General features: G+C 49.6%; 9 protein-coding genes across 9 annotated transcripts; 5 read left to right on the top strand and 4 right to left on the bottom strand.

Annotated features, from left to right (window-relative positions):
• Window positions 1–2914: 2914 nt before the first annotated feature.
• On the top strand, window positions 2915–6421 carry N7506_000485 (CHY zinc finger protein; the record flags this gene model as incomplete). Its single annotated transcript, XM_056949781.1, has 11 exons — window positions 2915–2966; window positions 3254–3397; window positions 3690–5309; window positions 5371–5458; window positions 5521–5633; window positions 5688–5735; window positions 5793–5827; window positions 5879–5967; window positions 6019–6054; window positions 6114–6304; window positions 6357–6421. 11 exons carry the CDS (start codon window positions 2915–2917, stop codon window positions 6419–6421), a joined length of 2481 nt encoding a protein of 826 aa, XP_056815696.1.
• Window positions 6422–6737: 316 nt separating this feature from the next.
• Window positions 6738–8113, bottom strand: N7506_000484 (4-hydroxyphenylpyruvate dioxygenase family protein; the record flags this gene model as incomplete). Its single annotated transcript, XM_056949780.1, has 4 exons — window positions 6738–6872; window positions 6925–7282; window positions 7336–7395; window positions 7452–8113. The coding sequence occupies 4 exons, from the start codon at window positions 8111–8113 to the stop codon at window positions 6738–6740; spliced, it is 1215 nt and encodes a 404-aa protein (XP_056815695.1).
• Window positions 8114–8510: 397 nt separating this feature from the next.
• Window positions 8511–9293, top strand: hmgX (the record flags this gene model as incomplete). Its single annotated transcript, XM_056949779.1, has 1 exon — window positions 8511–9293. One exon carries the CDS (start codon window positions 8511–8513, stop codon window positions 9291–9293), a length of 783 nt encoding a protein of 260 aa, XP_056815694.1.
• Window positions 9294–9485: 192 nt separating this feature from the next.
• On the bottom strand, window positions 9486–10990 carry hmgA (putative homogentisate 1,2-dioxygenase (HmgA); the record flags this gene model as incomplete). Its single annotated transcript, XM_056949778.1, has 4 exons — window positions 9486–9609; window positions 9661–10308; window positions 10364–10873; window positions 10923–10990. The coding sequence occupies 4 exons, from the start codon at window positions 10988–10990 to the stop codon at window positions 9486–9488; spliced, it is 1350 nt and encodes a 449-aa protein (XP_056815693.1).
• A 259-nt stretch (window positions 10991–11249) lies between these two features.
• fahA (fumarylacetoacetate hydrolase FahA) lies at window positions 11250–12539 on the top strand (the record flags this gene model as incomplete). Its single annotated transcript, XM_056949777.1, has 1 exon — window positions 11250–12539. One exon carries the CDS (start codon window positions 11250–11252, stop codon window positions 12537–12539), a length of 1290 nt encoding a protein of 429 aa, XP_056815692.1.
• A 153-nt stretch (window positions 12540–12692) lies between these two features.
• Window positions 12693–13373, bottom strand: maiA (maleylacetoacetate isomerase MaiA; the record flags this gene model as incomplete). The annotated part of the gene is made up of 1 exon (XM_056949776.1): window positions 12693–13373. The coding sequence occupies one exon, from the start codon at window positions 13371–13373 to the stop codon at window positions 12693–12695; it is 681 nt and encodes a 226-aa protein (XP_056815691.1).
• A 901-nt stretch (window positions 13374–14274) lies between these two features.
• On the top strand, window positions 14275–16885 carry N7506_000479 (uncharacterized protein; the record flags this gene model as incomplete). Its single annotated transcript, XM_056949775.1, has 3 exons — window positions 14275–14482; window positions 14546–15176; window positions 15229–16885. 3 exons carry the CDS (start codon window positions 14275–14277, stop codon window positions 16883–16885), a joined length of 2496 nt encoding a protein of 831 aa, XP_056815690.1.
• Window positions 16886–17416: 531 nt separating this feature from the next.
• On the bottom strand, window positions 17417–18014 carry N7506_000478 (protein transporter TIM17; the record flags this gene model as incomplete). The annotated part of the gene is made up of 3 exons (XM_056949774.1): window positions 17417–17665; window positions 17734–17880; window positions 17946–18014. The coding sequence occupies 3 exons, from the start codon at window positions 18012–18014 to the stop codon at window positions 17417–17419; spliced, it is 465 nt and encodes a 154-aa protein (XP_056815689.1).
• A 1169-nt stretch (window positions 18015–19183) lies between these two features.
• On the top strand, window positions 19184–20518 carry N7506_000477 (isoaspartyl peptidase/L-asparaginase; the record flags this gene model as incomplete). The annotated part of the gene is made up of 1 exon (XM_056949773.1): window positions 19184–20518. One exon carries the CDS (start codon window positions 19184–19186, stop codon window positions 20516–20518), a length of 1335 nt encoding a protein of 444 aa, XP_056815688.1.
• Between the last annotated feature and the right edge of the window lie 276 nt (window positions 20519–20794).

Genomic DNA, 20794 nt, shown 5'->3' with positions numbered 1-20794 from the left:
AAAAGATCGGCTGGCCCTAGGCCATGCAACCCCTGCCTAGGCCTCTTGAGCTCTAGAACAACCTGATCTTCGTACGGAGGACTCCGTACTGATACTAAAGATATCCATTTAGAGTTGAACCATGCAATGCAATATGCTTTCGAGGGCTTCGTTCGCATTGCTGAGAAAGAAAACGCTAAGATACATCATGCGGCGACATGTCCACGGGTGACCCTATGTTCTATAGATAGTAGTAGTGCCCATGGCCGACCGGTCCTTCATGCTACATTTCGCCAGAGTCACGGGGCCGCGGGTTTTGGAATTGACACTGAGGCAAAATCATCACAGTATAACGTACGAGGACGGAGTACAACCTTGGATGTAATAAATATTCGGTGAAGTCCCGAATGAGGCGTCCGGAACTGGCCCTTGCGCGATTGACATACCTGTTCTTGCTGGACATGAAAAAAATAACACAATTGTGCCACCCATGATTGGCGAAACCATTATTCTAGGCCTTGTGCAGTGGAGAGAATCACGTGGGTCCACTGTCTACGGGGAGCTCTGTACTCCGAGACCCCGCAAGATACAGCGATTCATCAAATGTTATACAATTAACTATATCGACTGTGACTTGTTTGTGATTATACACAGCGAGACTTGCTCAGGTAGATCGATATATTCCAAACTGCCGATATTTTGTTGGAAACACAGAACTACAAGCCCAAACCACGGTCAAACGTCTCTAATCCCACGGAAGACCGCTAAATTCTGGAAGCCTTCTGGAAGGATGATCCGGTTGGTCGGTGAGTTCGAGGCTCGATTCACGCCTTTCCTCTTTCGGTGTAAAACGCTTGTAACACACGCTATACCCCATTTGATTATTACCGCGGTACTTTGATACCGGAGCAGAACTCCATACCTTTCTAGTAATTGCCGTATTATAATACAATTGACCGAGCCTTAAACGCGACATACATACATGAAAGCCTTGAGACCCCGGTGCGGAGTGCGTTAAGCTGCATGATCATAGCGGAAGACTTTCAAGAATGTTCTGGGGTCTCGAAGATCAGCAATTCGCATACATTACCTACTGCCAGATTGTGCGAACCAGGCACCCATGTGGATTGTTATATCTAAAACGCAAGTATATCTTGTGACACAAGCCTCACTCCCCGATGGCTTGGGTTGGATACCGCCCAAGTCACTAGCGAAAGCCACAGGCAGGGTTTATGTACATAGTACTCGGTACATGCAAGTGACCCTCAGACAGCCTCGCAAATACTCCGTACTATTTCCTTCAATCACACTCCTGTCCCTTCGAGCAATATACAGCGGTGATGGGAAGTGGCAACATGAGAGCAGCATCGCTATCAAATTGGTTGACCACACATGTTTACTATATGCCTTGTACGTTGTAATCTACCAAGTGCTTTGCTGTAGGTAGTACATACATGTATCTCGTCGCACTGTTCAGGTTTTTTTTTTCCAATTCGCTCCACATGTGTTCGTACTTTTCATACGATGGACCTGTTTACATGCTTTACGACAATCCTAAACATCGGAGTTTGCACGGAGAAACTAATTGTGGGCTTTCATGAAGATTCTGTAATGAAGATTCTGTATACGGAGTAGTTCTGCTCGATATACAAGTTGTGCTAGCATATTATGACTTCATACCAAAAGAGTGTGAAGTCATAGTTGATAATTACTTCAAAATTATTGTGAACAGTGCACGATGAAAGAAAATATATACACGTAGTGAAATTCAGTATATGGCGAATACCAGATGTTGCATCCCAGTTAGACGCGCACCCTAGCGAAGGCGTTCTTGTCGCGCAGGGATGCAGAATTCTCGAAAGCGAACCCCTCACCCTCTCCGCGCATCGCGGACCGACCGGTCCCCGTGACTGGTGGCCGTTGAAGGAGATTGCGGGAACTTGTCTGTCGGGTCGTATTACTCTCGGGGGATGTCCATTTCAATTCTATGTTATCACCACTTTTCTGATCGGAGCGATGTTCCTTTGTTGATAAGGGGTATCCCCCCGTGGAGGTTGGGAGATTCGGTGTGTATGCCGCTAATCCTGCGTAGTATCTGCCAGCGAGGCAGTCAGGATTCCGGAATCCTGTTTCCTTCTGCTTATTGCCTCTTTGGTCCCTCGAGTGAAATGGGTTGTGGTGGCAATGAATCCCTTGTATGCTGTTTCATTTTGGAATACTCGGGGTGCATTTAGTATTCGCAATTCTTATTCTGGATCGGGGCAAACGCCCTGCTTTGGGATATACGGAGTACTAGGGGTTGCAGTTGATGAGCGCGAAAAATTCGCTCATCAGATTCCTTTTAGATCCCTTTTCCATTACTCCGTATACTCCGTAGAGAGCACGAAGATGTGCAGCTGAAGCTGGCCTCGGTTAAATTGTACATAGTAGTCACACTCGTATGTTGTGTCATCGAGCTCGATGAAATGCTGAGGGGCAGTGATTTGTGGACTCCCACTTCAGTATTACCCCAGAAATATCGAATACATTCGCCTCTACTCCGTACCGCAAATCCACATTGTTCAGAATGACTCAGGAAGATAATTTGATGAGTCAAATGAGATCATCGGTTCCGCTAAAGTCTTGGCATCAACAGTTTGTATAACTTCACCCCCACTGTGTGCTGCGGTACTTAGCTGAGAGCTTCAGTCTCTTCTTGTCACGTGGGAATTACTGTACAGAGCTTCCCTTGTCTTATTCCATTTTGCTAAACCCTGTGATTTTTGAAGATCTCTGACGGTCGCACATCTCGGCTTACCTACTGCGCAGATCTGGTCCTGTCGATCTTTTCAAGGTCACCCGATCTCTGCGCTGGCACTCACGTCACCTACAGACCCCAGCAGGTGCCCCCGGTCTGGATCTTCCTTTGCGAAACAGCTCGAGGCTCCGAATCAGCATGGCAGATGGGTCATTTGACGACCATGCGGGTCCAGCACCCCAGGTTCCAGGTGAGTTGAGCACTGTTCTATTATTGGCTTTTCTGTGAAAGCCCAGTCGGAGCCTTTTGTCCCAATCAACTCCAAGAGATCTACTCGAGTTATTCTTCTGGGTCGACCTCCACACAAATGCTTTCGTATTTCAGCCCCTGTTGCATGTCCATGCACCACATGTTGCATCTGCCACCCAGCCCGTCATCCCCGTGCTCTCGGGCGTGTAGCCCCTCGCCAATACGCCTAGATCAAACTCCGCGGCCCGCAACCTTTTTGATCACACGCTCATGCTTTTCATTGAACAGGTACAGAGTTGCCATCTTCATTGACCAACGATGAGTTGTCAGAGGCCCGGTCTCATGGCGTCGCATCCACAAATGAGTCGAGTGCTGCCCGCCAGTCATCGACTAGGCCACAGGGCAAGTGTCGTTTCTTCAAAACGAAAAAGGGTAAGCCTTCACTTTTGAGTTCATGATCTGTAAGGAGTCTTGGCCCCATCTTGTCCCTGCAATGGTGGAATTATCATTGAATACGCGCCGTTGTATCTCGGGTACTACAAGTAAGCCCTTTTGGGAATCTTTTTATACAGTATCTTTCATGTTCGACAAAGAATGATACCGAGGTCATGTCTATCATTGCATGATATAGCTGACCTCTATGTTTGCCTCGCTCCTATTTGACACTCCGATCACCTGCCATCACGACATGTGCCATTCAGATCAAATGCTAACATTGCTCAAGGATGTCGCATGGGTGTAGCTTGCCCATACCTGCACGATGCCTCGGCTCTCGAGCCCAAAGAGGTACAATCGAAACAGCAAGGTCCCACTAAAGCTTCTGATGATACTACTTCGATATCAACCCAAAATCTTGTCGCCGAGACCCGGAACATGTCCCTCAGTGGGTCTCAGTCAGCTAAAAAATCAACTGACACTACTTCTGTCCAACCTCAGAGACCTGTTTCTTCGATGGAACAGTCGAACCCACGAGAGTTCCAAGTCAATCAATTGAGGCGGCGTTATCGCCCGCACGAGACCAATGATGATCAAGGCACTACGCTGACCTTCGGATTGGTCCCCTCGGATCCCGACTTCCCATTCGAGTTGGAAAGGCTTCAATGCATACTCCATGTTCCCAAGTCGTACCCGCAAGCGCGTCCCACGCTTACAGTCAGTAATTCTGAGATGGAATCTGCATACCAAGCAAACGTCGCCCGTGGCTTTGATGATATTGTCGATTTCACTTATCGAACTAATGGCCGAGGAACGCTACTGGGGTGGCTGAACAGTCTAGACAAGAAGCTCGAGCCTCTGCTCACGACCTTGGAGCGAGGGCCGACGCTCAAATTCTTTGCTAATCATGGGGACCCAGCAACGGCCAAAGAGCCCATCAAAGCTCCAGAGAAAGTCACAGGCCAGCCAAGCGTTGCTCAAGCTAAATTGCCAGCCTCGAGTGCTGCTCAGCCCCAACGGAATTTGCAGCCACAGAGAGTGGTACCTAAGCATACCGCTGAGGCCAAAGCTGCAGCTGAAAAACGCCGCGCACTCGAGACAAAGCAATTGGAAGCGCGACTTGGTAGACTTCCTATGTTTCAAAAAGCGCCAGACGGCAAGACATACGTTATACCGATTCAGCCCACCAAGAAGGATCGCTTACCAAGAGCGATTCAGGCATTGAAGACTGTGAAGCTGATTGTGCCCCCCTTGTACCCACTCGAACAAAGTTCAATCAAGCTTCAGGGTGTTGAAGGCAATGAGACCAAGGCTACAGAACTCGGATTTACTCAATGGGTTCAACAGACTTCCCAACTAAGTCTGGTGTCTCAGATCAACTACCTCGCGAGCAATATCCATAAATTTGCCGAGACATCTCTGCCAGATCATGAAGAGTCTACCGACCTTATTCCGCTAGAGGTAGAAGAGGAAGAGACCGAAGACGTTGATCTTTCCACAGCCCCTCCTGAACTGCCAGCGCATGACGACGAAGACCGGCCGCATCTTCACGTCATTCCCCGCCCGCCCGAGTGGTCAGTTCCAGACACCCATAGCGGCGGTGAAGGAATATCAGATGAATCAAGCTACGACGAGGATGAATTTTCAGACGAAGAAGACGAAGAAGGCGGTGCGCCTGTTCCTGTGGCAGTGGACAACAATGCGCCTGGGCGGGGCGTTGCACTGTCTTTCCCGTATCTGGAGCTATATGGAATCGAGCTGCTGGAACTCACTTGCCTCAACATCACTGTGAAATGTGATAGGTGCAAGGTTGCAGTGGATATCAAGAATGTGCCGCAGATCACAGACGAGAAAGGCCAAATGGCGAAGCAGGAGTCTTGCAAAAAGTGTGCTAACAACATGAGTGTTGGTAAGTGGACAAATGAGCTAGTACATTGATTCTAGTGGCATGCTGACACTCGATTTCATAGCCTTCCGCAGGCAGTTGATGCATTCTCATGCTAATCGCGCTGGATATATCGACTTGGATGGCTGTACGATTGGAGATATGCTGCTTAGGTTGGTCTTGGTCTCTATTTTTCATTTTTTTGATTGCTTTGTGCTAACGTCCCTGGCTGTAGCGACTTCATTCCTACCTGTTCAGAGTGTTCGACTGCTCATCCTGCACCTGGTGTCCCTGCTGTTCGTGGTGAAAGCGCAATGGCTATCTGCCGCCAGTGTCATCGTAAAATGGGTAGGTTCTGAGGTGTTCTGGCACCAGCCACAGCTGCTAATATATAAATTTTAGTTTTCAAGGTTCCCGAAGTGAAGTTCTTGTTGGTGGGCAGTGCAGCAAGTGAGTGTTAAACATCAGGAACCCTGGCTGTATGCCCTTGCTTACTGTGATCTCTAGTCTCTGCTCGTGGGGCTCTTCCTCTTAAGAGAAAGGTTTGTCTCGCTTGCCAAATTATTTGAGCAATATGCTAAACTCACATTTAGCCTCAGGAGGTTCTCGGAATTGTGGCAGGACAGGAGCTTCCCCGACGTGGTCGCTGTCAGCATTATGCCAAAAGTCAACGCTGGTTTAGGTATGTTTCCCTCTTGGGCCCAGTATGGCTACGGTCACTAATTTTCCACAGATTCAGCTGCTGTTCTAAAGTCTTCCCGTGTGATAAGTATGTTTTTCTGACACAAGCTCCCTCTTGTTTTTCACGCATGCTGACTTCTTATTTAGATGTCACGATGCGGAGACCGACCACCCAAACGAGCATGCCAACCGTATGATTTGTGGTTATTGTTCACGCGAACAAATCTACAGACCCGAAAATTGTGGTATTTGTAAAGCTGTTCTTATTGGCAAAGCAGGAAGTGGATTCTGGGAAGGCGGAAAGGGAACAAGAAACCGTGCCCTGATGAGCCGAAAAGGTAAGTGCTTTCCTTTGGGTTTAGCTGTGATGGCTATCTAACATGCTGGTAGATCCGAGAAAGTTCAAGAGAGTTGGAGGGAATGCTCCCACGTCGAAGACATCGAAACGCAAATAGACGGACCGATATTAGGAACAGAATCATAACAGTGCCCAATTCTTCATACATTTAGACTCAATGCAGGTGGCCGCAGCGGCTTGGTCCACGGATCCTTCCAAGGTTCAAATTCAGTTGTGGACTGTTTCCAAGGCTGGTCTCTGTACTATATATCTATTGGAAATGATCCCAGCCTCAAAAGCGAACTTGGTTTGATTTACAAGTGAACCTTGAAAAAGTAGAAAAAATATTCATAGAGATATGTTCTTGGAATCGCTAAATACAGAATGCAAGTACTTGAAGACCTGTCTTACCCCCGAGCACATCATTTTTGGCGTTAGATCAAATTGCCACGAAGCTCTTGCTCCCGTTCAATTGCTTCGAACAATGATTTGAAGTTGCCCGCTCCGAAGCCTTCAAAATTGTGCCGCTGAATGATCTCGATGAAGACGGTAGGTCGGTCAAGAATGTGCTATTGCAGAGATTAGTGTCTATAAATAAAGAGCAAATAAAGTATTACATACCTTGGTGAAGAGCTGCAAGAGGTAGCCACCCTCATCGAAGTCGATCAGGATATCCAGACTGCGGATTGTCTCGAAATCCTCCTGTAGCTTCAGGCCAGACTGTTTAAGTCTGACTTGGATATCCGTGTAGTATGTGTCGGGAACCTTGATAAACTCAACACCTCTTGCCTTGAGGTTGGTGATATCACGAATAATATCATCGGTGTGTAGTGCAATGTGCTGCACGCCCGCCCCGTTGTAGAAGTCCACGTATTCCTCGATCTGGGACTGCTTCTTTCCCTTTGCTGGCTCGTTGATGGGCATCTTTACAATCTCGTTTGGCGAAGCCATGACAATACTCTTTAATGCAGAGAATTCACTTATCAGGTCAGCAGACTGCCAAAGGTCACTACCAAAAGCAGAAAGACTCACGTGCAAACTTGGCTATCGTCAACAGACCAGAAGCGGTGGAATCCAAGGGCTTTCTCATAGCTGAATTCAGAGGTCAGTGGTCTGTCATGATTTCCAGCCGCGTTGCTGTCACTTACTACTCGCAGATCTCGTCCATCTCATCCCAGTCTTGGTTTCCAACGCAGTGGTCAATCTTCCCGAGACGAACCTCAGGTAGGAACTTCAAGATTGGGTCCGCATCTCCAGCCTCAGCACGATATCCGGGCATGAACGCGCCACGGTAGTGGTTACGCTCGATGAGAGTATGCGTCGTCTCGCCGTAAGTCTTGATAGTCGCAGTCTTCACATGGCCATCTTTGTCCTCGAGAATTCTGGGCTGCGAAACAGCCTTGGCACCATTCTTCACAGCAGCGAAGAAGACAGCATCAACGTCATCAACCTCGAAAGCAACATCCTTGACTGCGTCACCATGCTTCTCGTAGTGTTCGTGGATCTCCCGTAGCTCTGCTTGTTCCTCGGGCCCGAAACGGTCGATTTGGTCAAGTGACCGCAGAGGAGAACTTAGGATGAAAGTAATGTCGCCGTTTTTGATGACATGAGAGCAAATATTGCGACTGTTGGTCTCCAGGCCCTTGTAGGCAACCCGCTTGAAGCCCATGCGGGTGATGTAGTAGCTGGCGGCTTGCTTTGCATTGCCCACATACCAGTGGACATGGTCATATCCGCGGTAGCTAGACACAGAAGAAGTGTCACCAGCAGTGGAAGGAGGCGGCGTATTGGAAATAGCTGATGGTGCCATTTTGATTTATGTGTTTGAAGGGTCTAAAAGGCTTTGAGGGAGTAAGGAAGAGGTTGAATGATATCTAGCAAATTAAAGCCACGCTTTGCTTTTAAGTGTAAATGGGAACTCTGGAGTACCTCCAGTATCCGTTCTTTCTTTCGGGTATCTTTTAGATCGGCGCCTTGCAACTTTGGAGGCATCTACCTCCCGGCTATTGCAGGACCCTGTAATAGCCGGAAATATCCGCACTGAGATCATTGTCAACATCCGCGCATCAATCATATCTTCTTTTTGTCCAAATTTCTCCTTTCTTTTTTTCACTACGCCCTTCTACTGATTCAATCACCCTGACCATCTCGAAGCACTCTGCTATTTTTTCATCAACATATCCGCGGATCATTGAGCAGAATTCAACATGACTTCCATCACCCCAGCGCGGCCATCATTAACCTCAAATGATTCAGCCGTCCTTCAAGCCCTCTTTGACGCTGAATCCTCCCCCTCGTCAGGGATCACCGTCGACTCTTCTCTTCCAATTTGGCCTTCATCACTAAACATTTCCGAGCCAACCCTGGCTATGCTCAAGGAGCGCGAATCAGACATAATCCGCAAGGTGCAAGGAGAAGAATCACCAAGCCAAGAAGATGTCAAATTTGCATTAAATAAATTCGACGATCTTATTTTGCAGAACCAAACATATCCATCCGCATACATAAACCGAGCCCAAACACTACGGCTGCTGGCCGACTTGATTTACAACAAAGAAACCGGCGGCGGCGGAGACCCCAGTACTGAACTGAGAGATGGTGCTTTGTTTTCTCCACAGACTTCTCAACTATGCTCCCGCATCTTTTCAGATCTAGGTCAAGCCATCAAACTCGCTACGCCCGCCTCTCCTGCCGATCCTGTCTCAGGCGCACAAGCACGTCTTTTGGCTGATGCACACACACATCGAGGCTACCTCCTTTTGAAAGCAGCTCGAGTTAAGAAAAGTTATCCTGAAGACAGTCAGACGGGGCCGGAACGCCTGCGCGACCTTACTTCTGATCAACTGGAGGAAATGGCGAGCCAGGATTTCTTTTTCGGTGGTCGATATGGAAATAAAGTTGCACAGCAGCTTGCTGTTCAGACAAATCCCTATGCAAAGATGTGCGGTGCCATTGTGAAGGAAGCCTTGAAGAAGGAGCTTGAGGGGTGAATAGTGTCTATAAATCTCTCTTCTAATAGAATTTGATACAAAAAACTTCTTCATTAGGTACGTCTCAGCATCTTTAGTGGCCGGCAATTTCACGAGTGAAGTTGGTTTCAAGTATTTCCAAGGCTAGAATAAGATAAATACAAACCGAGATCTACTGAGTATCAAACATTTTACTCGTTGAATTTCAACCGCTCAAGTCTTCTTGAGAGGGTTGACAAAGTGGCGCTTCAAAGGCTTCCAGCTGTGCTCGTTATACTCTGGCTGTACCTTCTGGCACTGCTTCAATCCCCACTCTGAAACACCAACCATGAGAGAACTAAACCCATTGTCAGAAGCTATTTTAGGCGGATGAATGTATAGAACTCACCTTTCAAACATGAAAGCCATGCTTCCATCTCCCACCTTGGTCGGCTTCAATTCTGCATTGCTGGCACCCTCGAAAGCACCCGAGTCTGGACCATGTGCACTCATTACATTATGCAGACTGGCACCCGCCGGTCGGAAGCCACCACCAACCTTCGCGTCATAATCACCAGCGACCAGACCCATGAACTCCGACATGGTGTTGCGGTGGTACCATGGTGGCCGGAAGGTTCCCTCGGCCACCAGCCAACGTGGTGGGAAGATGACGAAATCAGCGATAGCCGTGCCAACATGGTCCGAAGGACCTGTCAACACGGTGAAGATGGAGGGATCGGGATGATCGAACGAGATAGATCCAATGGTGTTGAATCGACCCAGATCATACTTGTAAGGATAGTAGTTTCCATGCCAAGCGACAACATCGAACGGGGTGTGATTCTGCTTGGCGGAGAACAGGGTGTTGTTGAACTTGCTGTAAAGCTTGTATTCGGTTTCGTCTTCGTCGTCGAAATCCGCCACGGGCGCTTGGAAATCACGCGAATTGGCCAAGCAGTTGGAGCCAATGGGGCCTAGCTCGGGAAGCTCATAGTGACCCTGGTATAGTTCACAGATGTAGCCCCGCACAGGGCCATCCGGGAGGGTTACTCGGTATCTGAAAGACCAATGTCAATAAGAAGATAGTTCTGGGGGACGAAGCTTGCACGTACCTCACACCACGCGGAATGACACATATCTCATTCGGTCGGAGAATGATGCGACCGAGCTCGGTTTGAATATCCAGCACACCGTGCTGAGGGACAATCAAGAAATCACCGTCCGCAGAATAAAAGGCCTCTTTGCCCATATCCTTACCAGCCGCATAAAGTAAGATTCCTAGACCTTGCTTCAATGTTGGGTCACCCGATCCTGCGATCAAATGTAATCCATGCACCCAGTCTACCTTTTCGTCAAGGTCGAACGGATTCCACCGCAGCTGGTTCGGAATGTGATGAAGCTTCTGCGTCTCAGTCGTCATGCTGGTGTGATATGAGTCGACATCTTCAGCAATGAAATTCTCGTGAGCTGCAGCTGGTAAGATGCGGTAGACCCATGTTTGTTTGTTCTCGCGGCGGGGTGCGGTGAAGGCAGTGCCCGAGAGCTTCTCGGTATACAGCCCATATGGAGCTTTCTGGGGAGAGTTCTGACCGATTGGAAGGGCCCCTTCGATTGCTTCACTTCTGGTAACTTGTTAAATTTAACTTTTGGAATTGAAGAACAAACACATACTCGTGGTGCGAGTCGAAGCCTGTCTGGTATTTGTAGGGATCGGGGTGTTTGAAGTTTGTGACTGGCATTTTGAGTGATGCTTAATGTGTTATGTGCTTAGTCCTATGTGGAGAGTATTAAATGCGAGCTTTTGGGCTTAAAGACAAGGCCGAGGACGAAGCAAAGCAACAAACGTCACAACCGCGGATGGAAATTCCCGCGATTACCCTCCCCTTCCGCGCCGCTTGGATGCGGGGGAGCGGGACATTTCCGCACTGTTGGCCTGTAAATATTAGACTGTTAGGATCATTCTGGGCTTCTTTCTCACTTTTTCAAATTACTTTCATCATGGCATCCTGGCTCCAAATTCCCAGGAACTCTCCCTTTTCGCTGGCCAACATCCCGTTCGGCATCATCTCGGCGCAGTCTGCATCAAAAGTTGCCGCAATCGCTATCGGTGATCATGCGCTGAACCTGAGCGATTTTGCTTCCTCCGGAGGCTTTTCACAGCTTCCAGCGATCCAACAGCATCTGGCAGTTTTCAGCCAGCCAACACTGAACGACTTCGCTGCGCTCGGTCGTCCTGTGCATCGACAGGTGCGCGAGTACCTACAGAACGTATTCCGCGCGGACACCCAATTCCCTCAGATCCTCAAGGACAATGCGTCTTTGCAGAAGTCGGCGCTTCTGCCATTGTCCCAGGTCACCAACCACGTTCCCATGCAGATCGGCGACTACACTGATTTCTACGCCGGTCTGAACCACGCCTATAACATTGGAGTCCTCTTCCGCGGTCCGGATAATGCTCTCCAGCCTAATTACAAGCATCTGCCTGTAGCATACCACGGCCGTGCCTCTTCGGTGGTTCCTTCAGGCACGTCTTTGCACCGTCCTCAGGGTCAAATCCTCGCCAACCCAGCCGCCGATCCCAAAGTCCCTACCTTCTCCCCCTGCAAGAAGCTTGATATTGAGTTGGAGCTTGCATGCTTTATCAGCAAGCCCAATGATCTCGGCAAGCCTGTCCCAATTGATGAGGCTGAGGACCACATTTTCGGTCTGGTGCTCATGAACGACTGGTCCGCCCGTGATATCCAGGCTTGGGAATACATCCCCCTGGGTCCCTTCAATGCCAAGAACTTCGGTACTACTATCACTCCTTGGGTTGTCTTGATTGATGCCCTTGAGCCCTTCCGCGCGGCTGGTCTCGAGCCTGGCAACCGCGAGTCGCTTCTGCCTTACCTGCGCGAGAAGCGTGCTGAAAGTGCTTACGAAATCCCCCTCGACGTCGAGGTCACGAACCAAGGCGGCCAACCAACCTTGATTTCCAAGAGCAATGCCCGTAACCTACTCTATTCTTTCCCCCAGATGGTCGCTCACCACACAATCACGGGTTGCAATCTGCGCACCGGTGACTTACTCGGATCCGGCACCATCTCTGGCACCGAGGCCAAGTCTCAGGGTAGCTTCCTGGAGCAGACCAACGGAAAGACACCCTTGAAGTTGGCTGATGGTTCCGAGCGCATGTTCTTGGAGGATGGTGATACAGTTACCCTCCGCGGAATGGCGGGCACTGAGGGTAACTATGTCGGCTTTGGCGACTGTGTTGGCACCATCCTGCCTGCTGTCCCTCTGCAGTAATTTTCAAAAATTAGTTATTTATCTAGAATGCTATCATCTTATGTTCAGCCTTATTGAGCAGTCTGTAGAAAGTTTACCATGTCATATAAGTCAAAGCAATCATTGAGATAAGGGCAACCAATTCCCAATCCACAAGAATGGAATTTTGACTAACTAACCCACAACCCGCAATTCCTCTGGTGTATCATCTTGAGTCGTCCAATGACCCAACTTGACAGCCTCCTCTTCTTCCAAGTTCTTCACAATTGAACTTGTCACCGGAAATGTCCTCAAATCAACACCAACTCTCTCAGCGCCCCAAGCAGCAGGAATCAAACACAAATCAGCGATAGTAATCTGATCCCCGACACTGAACTTGCCCGCGGATTTGGCAACAATAGCCTCATAAGCCCTTAATCCATCTTCGATCAAATCCTTGGACCAACCTGCTCGGTCAGCACCCAGGGGCGCAACTCGCTTGAGGATCCTCAAATTTGTGACTGGCTGAATATCACATCCGATGATCTGTGATAGTGTGCGCACAAGTGCGCGACGCTCCGGATCCGAAGTCGGAGGCAACAGAGCTGGGCCCTTGTCTGGGAATGCATCCTCCAGGTATTCCAGGGCCGCAAGTGACTGAGTTATTACGACCGGGTCTTTGGAGTCACGCTGGACGACGAGTGTGGGAACGGTGCCTGATGGGTTGATGGATAGATGGGCTGGGGATGACTGCTCGCCCTTCAACAAGTTCACGTAAACTGGCTTGAAAGGGATCTTCTTGAGATGCAGGGCAATACGCAGCCGTGCGGAGCAGGAGGATCGGAAGTAGGTATGGAGAGTCACTGTCTCTGTCATTTTGTACGATGCGTGGTATACTAAGAGCTGGTCTTCGATACGCTTCAAGCTTTATAAAAGGACAAGGGGTTCTCGGAAGGAAGAAAAACTTTACTATGAAGCTCGCATAATATACACTGTTACATGGATTCAACCCGTGGACAGCGGATCATGTGTCCCGTCAACCTCGCCAGATATAGGAAGACATGCTGTTTGACGGGTATAGTCCAGCGCGGAATGAATTCCGGGGGTTGGACACCCGAGCCCAAGCGCTGCACATTTCCGCTCTGATCCTCAGACACTAGTCTTTTGTCCTTTCGTCGGTGGCTCGGCAGGTTATATGCTCGGATGTTCTGGAATTCGTCATAATATGCACTGTGCCCAGCTGCCAATAGTCAATTAGTCAGTTACTTTGTCTCTGGGTACTCCGTAGTGATGCCATAATCTTCAGGAATCAATTTCACTACTGGCCCGAGGCTCAACCCGAGACTCAATTGACCGGATTGCATTTCAGGGTGGTGTTTAAATCTCTTCTTGCATACTATTCTCAATTGAGATGTGTTGACTAGGTGCAACACATCTCTGAATTGTACTCTTCGTCACCCCACGCAGGGGCACCTAGTGACATGCATGAATTGACCCTAACTTGACGGCGAATAATATAAACTCAATAGCCTAGCCTTGAAGTCGTGCAGAAATCGAACCTTCTCTCCTGTTTATATTAGCAAATTTCCCATTTGTTGAAGGTCCGTTCCTCTCATGGCTGCCGTGAAGGAGCTGACGCGGGGCGGGGCGGCTACCGCCGGCTAATTATCCTTGTCGTCGCATCTCACCTCCATGCCCTGGCAATGTCCATGGTATCATCGCAGAATACCCACAAAGTCCACTTGAAGCCCCTGAGCCCGCTCAGGAACGGTTGACGATGGATGGTGTCAGGCCATCCCGCCCGGACAAGCCGTACCAGCGCACCTACAAGGCATGCATCCCTTGCCGGCAGCGCAAGGCCAAATGCGACCTAGGAACCGATTCAGACGGTCTTCCGATCGGCCCACCATGCGCGCGTTGCCGTAGAGAGCTGAGAGAGTGTGTATTTCCCGAGAAACGGGCCTGGGAGAGGTCCCGCAAACGAGGTAGGTTGGAATACAATGCTGACCATGTCGAAAATTTGTTGATATCTGACTGGTCGGCTCTAGCTCGATCACCTGGGAGCTATGAGCCCGATGAATCACCCCGGCATGTCCGACAGCTGACGGCAACTTCGCCGGAAGACTCGATTCGTTCTCAGGGTCGCACTGACTACTCTCGTCGTGCGAGCGACTTGAGCAACCCTACGCCCGAGGCAAACAACTTCCAGCAATCGCCCAATCTACAATCTGGGTGGTCATATCCAAATGGAATATCGCCCCCAAAAAATGGCGCTTTCACTCACAATGGCGCTGTTGAACCTCTTCAGTCTAATCAAAATTTGTCTCATCCACACGAAACCACCAAGCATCGATCAAACTCTTCGCTGTCCAGCTCTATGATGCGAACTGTTGTTGCTAGTGGGAATGACGCATTGAACATTCTTTTCGAGGCAGCAACTGCCCAAGAGGAGAGTCACACTGATGCCAGTCCTGAGTCAGGCAGCGGTGGTCAATCGACAGGCCCGAGCCAACACCAAACTCCAGGAAATTACGATACTGCATTCGAGCCAGTCACTCGAGTAATTCGTCCAGTTCAGCTATCTAGTGCTGCCCAGGATACCCTCAATGTATGGGAGGCATGTCGGTTCGTCAAAATGGGCTGGTTCACTGCTAGCGAGGCTGTGACCCTTATCGACCTGTCAGTACTCACCGTTCACGATGTTTTTGATTGAAGGCTAACTTAATGACAGGTTCTACAAAAACATGTCTTGTTTATCACCTATTCTCACCGACTTTTACGCTAATCATCGCTATCATTATTGGCTGATCACCCGGGAGCCAGTCCTTTGCTGTACAATTCTAATGATATCGTCTCGCTATCATGTTCTTCCTGGCGCTGGGGGAGAGTCAAGGAATTTCTTCATCCACCACCGCCTCTGGCAACATTGCCAACAACTCACAATGAGGTTGATCTTTGGGCAAGAGAAGTCCACCAAGTCGAAAGTGCGAAGTCTTGGTACCGTGGAAGCACTGCTTCTGATCTCAGAGTGGCATCCTCGCTCACTGCATTTCCCGCCCGAAACCGATGGCTGGGATGACGATCTAATACCATCAGCACCCAAGTATCATGAGAGCAGCGAGTCGAACTCAGCGCCAGCCGGCCGTTGGGTTGAAGACATGATCGAGCCAGCTCGACGATCGGACCAAATGTCTTGGATGCTGCTGGGATGTGCACTATCTCTCGCCCACGAGTTGGGAATATTCGAAACAGAGGAGAGCAGCTCGCCAGCGGAAGAGCCAGAATGGAGAGATCAGATGACTCTCCGTTGGCAGCGTGTACAGCGTCTTCTATACGTGTACATCAACCAACTAGCCTGGCGAATTGGATGCATGTCGCCTATTCCCCAGTCATTGAACCATGCTATTCTTGGTGGGCGAAAGCCACAAGGGCTCAGCCCGCCTGGGAGCACGTGGCTCACATTCATGGACTCGTGGATTGAGCTAACCAAGCTCGCCAAGTCCGTGACTGACATGTTCTTCCCTTCTGCCGCATTCGCACGCCAGCAACTGCACAGTGGTCGCTATGTGGGCCTACTGGAACATTTCCGACCGCTACTCGATCAATGGAAAGACAAGTACCTTCAACCCCAGGTACTTGATAAGGCATTTTTCAATGATCTTTTTATTGAATACCACTTTGTTCGCGTGTACACCCACTCAGTGGGGATGCAGGCCGTTGTAGAACGTGCAGTGGCAGAGAATGATACCAACAACTTCGAGGAGGTACGACCGATGACCATCAACCCAACAGACTATGAATACATTCAAGAAGTGATCGACGGATGTTGTCAAATATTGCAAAAGGTGACCCACCTGGCGGACGCAGACGCGTTGCGATTTTCACCAGTTCGCATCGTGCTTCGCATCACGAGTGCATCGATCTTCTTGATGAAGGCCCTCAGTCTAGGTACCCGGCAAGCAAAACTCCATGACTCACTTGAGATCCTAGAAAAAAGCATCAAGGCACTCAAATCCAATGCACTGGATGATGTCCACCTCAGCACCCGCTATGCCACCTTGCTGGATATGCATGTCTCGCGACTGCGCCGGAACCTGCTTGCTTCTTCCAGAACTGTCAAGAATAGCCGGGGCGCTACGCGCACATCTTCAATGGGACCGCCGCACTGGCCGGACTCTGGGAATCGCTCGCATGCCATGAACACCCCGGTATCACAGGACCTCACGCCAGACCTGGGGCTCATTCCATCCCTAAACGAGATCAGTTCAGATGACTGGCTTTCTCTGCCTTTTGATCCATCCATGGCCCCCTTTGGGATGAGCAACAGTGGCCAGTTCCCCATGTATGAGGGTGGCGCTTTAGATTTCATCTGGAACCTGCCATCATGACGACCACTTATGTTTTGCTCTTGCATGGCCCAACGGCCCAATTGTATTATTTTAAAGCATGATACCCGATGGTCAATCCAAACCTGATGAGTGTAACGAATGATATCGAATCCAGTGAAGATGAAGTAAATTGCGTATTATGACGGTATCTATGCGTTAATGTACAGAATTCTATATGTGCCATATGCTTCTGGCAGGATGAGTAGGAGATTTACTTTTGAAGGGCGAAAGCCCCCAACAGTCGCTCAAAAATGCCCAGAACTGCATGCAGGACAAGCCCGCCATCCAAGCATTATAGTTCCAAGGGCACAATCGGCGGAAGGGCGATGCGAAAGCGCGACAAGAGGGGGAGAGTAAAAGCCGAGAACCTCCGTGCCGTAAAATAATGATCCGGGCCAAACACCTAAACATATGCTCATGTATGATATAAAACGAGGAATCGCGAAATGTGCAGTTATAGGCGACCGTGTAATGAGAACGATCGCATGGTAGTGTGGATGCGAGAGTGAGAGAGGGCGAATTCGGCATCGTTTAAGCGAGTGCCTTTTGCTCGGAGGGAGGAAGAGGAGGAAGCTCGAGCTTTGTGTTGTCGGCCATCATGCGCTGGAAACCGATGCCGACACCTTCAATGACAGCCAGGAAAACAGCACACATGATAGCGGAGTTGCGGGCGGCCTTGACACCACCACGGATAGCGAGAGAGCCACCAGTCAGGAAACCGGCACTGATCGCGTTCCAGGGATCTTCTGTTTTGCGAATGCCCTTGATGGCGCAATCGTACTTGTGGATGTCAGCGATGTCTGCTGACTGCTGAAACAGGTTCAGGAACGACGAGGGTTTGAACGTACTGTGCTGAAGAGACCACCCCAAACACCAAAGTTACCACCCAGAACAGGAGCGCGAGCCTTGATGGCTGTGAGAGCACCTATCCGTCGCTCGCCGTAGGGACTGTTGCGGAACCCCTTGATACCGTGCCAGACTGCACCTCCGATAGCCTGTAGAAAAACGAGGTCAATTCAACTGTTTTTGAGATGGGCATGTGAGAACGATCAGAACATACACCCATACAAAAGGCACCACCGAAATCGCTCAGGGCGACATATGGGCAGGGATCCCGAGAGTGGTCCATAGTAAAGATATTTGGTCGACCGAGGGGGCGGGAGTATAAAAACCGGGTTTAATTGAAGACCGCGGTAGTCGATGGTAGAGGCGAGGATATATGCGACTGGATCGAACAACAACACCCGTGGACGATAAGGGCGAGCGGACTTTTCTTATCTTGAACGGATATGGTCACGTGTCGATATGTTCCCGTTCGCCACCGACATCTCGGGCGCTTCAGGAGATCAACATCCAATTGTATCTGGGGAACGAGCCTGGGTTCTATTTCAAGATTCGGATTAGGAGTGCCGGACAGACTTTTACTGTGCTCAAGCCTCTCCCCAGATATCTATCTGCTCTCCTCACCCGGTCTCAAGATTCTTTGTTCTGGCCATTCATGGATGCATACCTCGGGAATGCGGATCAACACTCCGCGGACCCAGGTACAGCTCTTTTGTTGTAGGAAACCGGACTGCCTGCCCAAGGAATTTCTATACTTGCCTTCCTCGCATACCTAGTTGTTTGTGAAGATAATACATGTTCGCCGTCAAATATTCTATTGCATGTATGCACAAATGTATTTAATAAGTATTGAACCTCCAATACTTTAGAATACACTTTTCAGTCTGCCTGACCTTCATCCAATAATCTTGGGACCTTGAAAACTTTACTGTCTTTTTTACTGTCTTTCGCAATGTTTTTTGAAATATTCCAAGGCTATACCGTACCTGATATCGTAATATATCGAGATAGAGAGTGGCATATCGTTCATCATATCAGAATTCATCACAGAGCTTTCTAACAGTCTGCTTGGAAACCTGAGTCCGAGGCTTATAATGGCTGCGATCGTTATCATAGAGGCCGCAAAATTGACCAGTTGCTCACCTGGGCACATGCAAACCTATGGATGCCGGGATGAAAGATATTCCGATACTTCCAGTGTTGATAGATCACATCTTCGGGCTGGTGTTGCAGTAATCATGAAGAATTGATCTTGATATACTCGATAAATGCAAGTTGCGAAGACTTTGAACGCTTCTGAAAACAAAGTACCCGCTTCAATCACGATCGCCACCTGAACACGGGGCTGAGATCTATGTATGTTGACAGATCTCGAGAATCCACTGTTGACTCCGCTTTGAGTTTCCCCGCACTCTCCACCCAAACCATGGCATTTGCTATTGCCCAGGGATCATCATGTCTGCAACTTTCGAGCCAACTCTGATCATTCACGGTGGTGCAGGCACCTTCTATCGCTCAAAGCTACCACCTGATCTTTATGCCGCCCACCATGCCTCGCTCCAATCCTACCTCCGCTCAACCAACAACCTCCTCAAAAATGGCGCCACAGCCCTAGACGCAGCCGTCCATGCAGTCTCTTTACTAGAAGATGACCCCCTGTTCAACTGCGGTCGAGGTAGCGTCTTTACCACCGAAGGCACGATCGAGATGGAAGCCTCGGTCATGGTTACATCCGTGCAGCCGTACGATGCAGCACAACCAGGTGCAATAAAACGTGGTGTGGGTGTCATGGGTGTTCGCAACGTCCGCCACCCCATCCGCCTTGCCCGTGAATCACTACTGAGATCAGGCATCAACCCAGACGGGACGCCTTCCAATGATGGAGGCAATATGCACTCCCAGCTAGCGGGTCCTCATGTTGAAACTCTTGCCAGGGATTGGGGACTCGAATTCAAACCAGATGAGTGGTTCTGGACGCAAAAAAGGTGGGATGAGCACATACGAGGTCTGAAGGGTGAGGAAGAGCCTGTTTCCTTGAGCCAAGGTACTGTGGGATGTGTTTGTCTGGACCAATGGGGCAATCTTGCCGTTGCGACAAGCACTGGTGGTCTGACCAATAAACTACCCGGGCGCACTGGTGATACACCAACTCTTGGTGCAGGATTCTGGGCTGAGGCGTGGGATGAACTGGTATCAAGTGCTGGTCAAACGGCGACATCAAACCTATCTTCAGTAGGCGACCTCCTACGCGATGCAAGAACATATCTGGGGGATTGCATGTCACAGCTTTTATGGAGTCCAAGCTCCCCTGGTTACTCTTCTCTTCACAGTGCCCAATACTCCGACCGACCGGACTCGGGTTCTGAAAAGACTCCAAATTTCGAATCATCTGCCCAACAGCCCATCAGGAGGCGTGCAATAGCAATCTCTGGAACCGGGAATGGCGATTCGTTCCTTCGCGTCGCGGCTGCACGTACCACTGCCTCAATGCTGAGGTTTTCTCCAAGCAAATTTCAATTGGGCCTAGCGGACGCGGTGAGTGCCGTAGCCGGGCCCGGGGGCGAGCTCCAACGGTCGGCTGGGTCAAGATGGGAATTGACAGGCGAGGGCTCAGGAGGCATGATCGGCATAGAGGCGGAACTTGCAGGACCTGGATCGGCGAACACTAAGCTGCATCATGGGCGGGTCGTTTTTGACTTCAATTGCAGTGGCATGTGGCGGGCCTGGGTTGAGACCAACAATGCTGGCAAGGAAGTTGAAAAAATTATGGTCTTTCGGGAGGACTACTGATTTTGAGAGTAAGTCGCATTGGTCCTTATCGGATCCAAAAACATCAAAAAGTTGACTCCGATAGGGGGAATCGAACCCCCGGCTGTCGTGTGAGAGACGACGATGTTAGCCACTACACCATATCGGATGTTAGATGTAAACGGTGCAAATTAAATGCTTCATTAAATTTGCTGTACGTTGTGGTAAAATTATTCAGGAAGCTACCCCCGATATGGTAACCCAATCAAAGGGAAGGAAGAATTCCCAGATCGGAGCCTAGCGTACCTTCCAGGAATA

This window comes from Penicillium brevicompactum, assembly GCF_028827555.1.
Source record: "Penicillium brevicompactum strain IBT 35665 chromosome Unknown utg000001l_segment0_segment0, whole genome shotgun sequence".
Lineage (NCBI taxonomy): Eukaryota > Fungi > Ascomycota > Eurotiomycetes > Eurotiales > Aspergillaceae > Penicillium > Penicillium brevicompactum.
This window is presented reverse-complemented; position numbering and strand designations above follow the sequence as displayed.